General features: G+C 36.5%; 1 protein-coding gene across 1 annotated transcript in view; it reads left to right on the top strand.

Moving 5' to 3' along the window:
* Nucleotides 1–270: 270 nt before the first annotated feature.
* Nucleotides 271–4,197, top strand: part of LOC107300449 (inhibitor of growth protein 5-like) — a gene marked incomplete at its 5' end in the record, with an annotated part of 8,964 nt that continues 5,037 nt past the window's right edge. Inside the window, 2 exons of the mRNA XM_015829773.2 lie at nucleotides 271–410; nucleotides 1,882–1,975. Of these exons, the coding sequence (XP_015685259.2) occupies nucleotides 271–410; nucleotides 1,882–1,975 (234 nt within the window). The remainder of the gene's footprint in view (nucleotides 411–1,881; nucleotides 1,976–4,197) is intronic.

The following is a 4,197-nucleotide window of genomic DNA, read 5'->3' on the forward strand; positions in this document are numbered from 1 at the left end:
ATCTAGTTTAAGAATCCCTTATTTATAACATCAGAGCCATTCTGGCTATTTTTATATCCTTGCAGTGAAGGAGAGTGTGCTGCCTCTTGAGACGGTTTGTTATGATTAGGAAATTCTCCTTGATATCCAATCAAAATCCTGCTTCCTTGTACTTTAAACCTATTCTTGTTTTACCTTCTAAACATGTATACCCAAACTTGTAACATTTTATTACAGAAAAGGAGTCTAATTAGAATTAAAATACTATTTAAGAAAATTTGTTTTCTTCAGCTCAGTGGTGTATCTGTCTCTGTTTCAGGTGGACAAGCACATTCGACGGCTGGATGCTGACCTTGCCCGATTTGAAGCTGACTTGAAGGATAAGTTGGAAGGCAGTGATTTTGAAAGCCCTGTGACACAAACCTTAAAAAGTATGGATATTGTGACTAAGATAATAGAACCTTTAGAACTTGAATTAATTTTTTAAATCAGTCTAAGCCATCAATCTTGGTCCTTGGGGTGTGTACACATATTTGTGTATGGAGAAGCTTGGAATATGAGGAAGTGTATGATTGATGATATAATTATCGTTACACTTAAATACTGGAATGGAGAAAGAAAAAACTATTTATTTGACCAAAAATGATTTATGAGAAATTGTCCTCGGGAGAGAAAAATGAGAAAGATCCAGGAATGCAATTTTTCTGATTTGCCATGTCTACTTTTGTTTAGTGACTGTTCAAAGTTACAGTGGCACTGAAAAAAGTGATTTATGGCCGTTTTTCATACTTAAGGTTGTTGCAGCATCCCAATGGTCACATGATCAAATTTGGCCATTTGGCATCTGGCTCATATTTATGACTATTGCTGTATCCTGGGGTCATGTGATCACCTTTTACGATCTTTTGTCAAGCAAAGTCAATGGGGAAGTCAGACTCACTGAACCGTGCCACCAACTTAACAACTATAGTGATTCACTTAACAACAGTGGCAAGAAAGGTTGTAAAATGGGGCAAAACTCAATGACTGTCTTGCTTTGTAATGGAAATTTTGGGCTCAATTGTGGTCATGTCAAGGACTACCTGTACTTCAAATTGATACTTTCTATTAGGCAGATTTTGTGAAGAGAAGTTGTTTGGAACTAGACGTATCTATCTTCCTTTAACACAGGGGTAGTCAACCTTGGCTCTTTTATGACTCGTGGACTTCAACTCCCAGAATTCCTGAGCCAGCTAAGCTGGCTCAGGAATTCTGGGAATTGAAGTCCACGAGTCATAAAAGAGCCAAGGTTGACTACCCCTGCTTTAACAGGACTCCTGATCTGTCAAGGAAGTAATAGTCCCTGAAACAATTTGAGAGAAACTGTGTTCTAGAGATCATCAGGATTCTTGCAGAATCTGTTTGTTAAAAGAAGCAAGCAGTGAATAATAAAAATTAAGAATAAATAAATAAGCAATAAAATTATAGATTAAACCCCTCAGCCTTACTCATTGCACCAATTTGTATTTGATGTCCTGCCAGTGGGTGATGCTGGGTAGGAGAAGAGAAAGATTTGGGAATCTACCAGACACTGTTCTGAAGTTATACCATATTAGCATCAAGGTAACGGCAGTGCCTGATCCTGTTGCTATGGTGCAATAATCTATAGGAGCAGCTTGATTTATATCAATATGCTTTCCTTTGATTGGAGAGGAGGAAAGTGTATTAATGTAGCCTTGAGGAAGTGCCTTATGACAGCCCTAAAAAAAAAGCTTACTCCTTGCCTGGATACCTATGAGATTACTCAATTGAAAATGTCATTGGAGAAAAGCCTCCTGTGATAATATTAGTACACATGTTTAAAAATAAAAATCATACTATTCTCCTAAATAATGTACTTAATGAAAAATACTTGTGTTTCAGAGGGGAGAATTCCAAAGGATAAGAAAACATCTCGTGGTCGAGGCCGGCGGACATCAGAGGAAGATGCTCCAGTGAAAAAGAAACCAAAACGAAGGTTAGAAATTAGTATAAACCATAGGCAAGAGTTCTTGGGTTTGGACTCCCCCCCCAAAGTCAACTTGCAATAGAATCACATTTTCATTCCAGAGTCCATGAAACTATGTTTTGAATTGTAGCTTTTAGTGAGAAGGAAACACAAAAGATTTCAAGATTATTTAAATTGGATCTGTCAGTCTTGAGAATGGACAGAAACGAATAAAACATAGGAAGCCAACCACTAGTCAAAAGCAAGAAAGTTCTTTTCCAGGTAGGCCTTAAAAAGAGAGAAGGGAAACTCCATTTTGCCTTTGTTTTTTGCTGAGGTACTTTCCAGCAATGTTAGAGGTAAGGGAAGATGCATTGAAAAGAAAAGGAACAGAGGAAGCAAAAGCAATGGGCTAGGAGGAAGAGGGAGACAGCAGAAGAGGGGAGGGGGAAACCCTTATTCTTCCCTGCTCCCCAACTACAGCAAGCACAAAGGAGTACTCCTGGGTAAAGACTGTCTCTACCTGCCTAATCTGAGGCATGGCAAGTGGATTATGTGAGATGGAAGAAAAACACATTCTCGGGGGTTGCCTGAAGAAGTCATTCAGCTGGTAACCTAGTATATGCCTTCCCTATAATTCCTAAAAACGTGAAAGCTTTGTTTGACCAAAGCCATGGTGGGCAGCAAAGATTAATGTCTGTGGGCGAGTCTGATGATGACTATAGCTTACAGAAGATTGCAGTTTGGAATGTACAAGGAATAAATGATAAAGAGCAAGCATTAAGGAGTAACACGAATGAAAGAACGTTGATAATTATGTAATTATCTGAATGAAGGTGATCTGATCTTGGACAATGGGGAGATGAAATTGTAAGTTTATGAATGAAACCGTGTAGGTATCATAAAGGAACCAATAGCATCATCTAGATGATTGCAGATGCATATTAAAGTGGAAAACCATAGGTTTGTGACTATAGTGCAAGAGAATAATTTTATTGGGTGACATAAATTTATGAGTGGGAGCAAGACAAAACAGTACAGAAAAAATGTTTAAGCTATTCAAAAACCTGAGGATAGTATCTTTCTGCTATGTATCTTTGAAAAATATCAGTTGATAATTACATTTAAACATAAGATCATACATATTTGTGTCCTGGAATGTTCTTCCAGGGATTTGTAGAGACTTGTCTAGTTCATCTTCTGTCTTTTTTTTCTAAAGAATAAAACATAGAGAAATAGTCTCTCTTCATAGAATTTACTTTCCCAGTCCTTTGATCCTTCTCGTAGCCTTTCTGAACTCATTCCAGTATCTTGAACTTTTCTTGTTTATTAATATTGTGTTAAATTTTATTTCTGGCTTTGAGGCGTTATTAATACAGGTAGTCCTAAACTTATGATCACAATCGAGCTTAAAATTTATGATGTTAAAGAGGCCGTTGTTAAGTGATTGCCCCATTTTACAACCTTTCTGTCCAGTTGTTAAGTGAATCACTGCAGTTGTTAATTTAGTAACACGGTTGTTAACTGAATCTGGGTTCCCCATTGACTTTGCTTGTCAGAAGATGGTAAAGGTGATCACATGACCCCAGGACACTGCAACTGTCATGAGTCAGTTGCCAAGCATCTGAATTTATATTCAAGTGATCATGGGGATGCTGCAATGGTCATAAATGTGAAAAACGGTCATAAGTCACTTTTTTCAGTGCTGTTGTAACTTTGGTCACTAAAACAGTTGTAAGTCAAGGACTACTTGTACTATATTGTTTTGTCCTGCAGGCTTGTTAAGCATGTTCTCATCTCTTCTTTCAAGTCCTTAATAAAAATGTTGAGAAATAGAAAGGATATTGCCACTTAATTGTTAACCCATCCAGACCTTGTCAATTTGCTAATCAGAATATCATGGAATACTTTGTCAGATGTTTTTCTGAAATCATGATATAGAATCCACAACATGCTCACAATTTATTAAGGATGTTTCTTGATTAAAAACACAATAGAGTTAGTCTGGCAAGACTTGTTCTGACTTTTGGTTTTATTTATTTATTTATTTATTTATTTATTTATTTATTTATTTATTTATTTATTACATTTATATCCCGCCCTTCTCCTTGCGGACTCAGGGCGGCTGACAATTGGATAAAATACTAACATATTATACATATTATACCTAATTAAAATTTGATTAAAACGAAATATTTAAATATGTCAAATTTAAAAGTAATTAAAACCCCTTTAAAATCCCTTAGGCCAGT

This window comes from Protobothrops mucrosquamatus, unplaced genomic scaffold (assembly GCF_001527695.2).
Source record: "Protobothrops mucrosquamatus isolate PMUCROS unplaced genomic scaffold, P.Mucros_1.0 scaffold7115, whole genome shotgun sequence".
NCBI lineage: Eukaryota > Metazoa > Chordata > Lepidosauria > Squamata > Viperidae > Protobothrops > Protobothrops mucrosquamatus.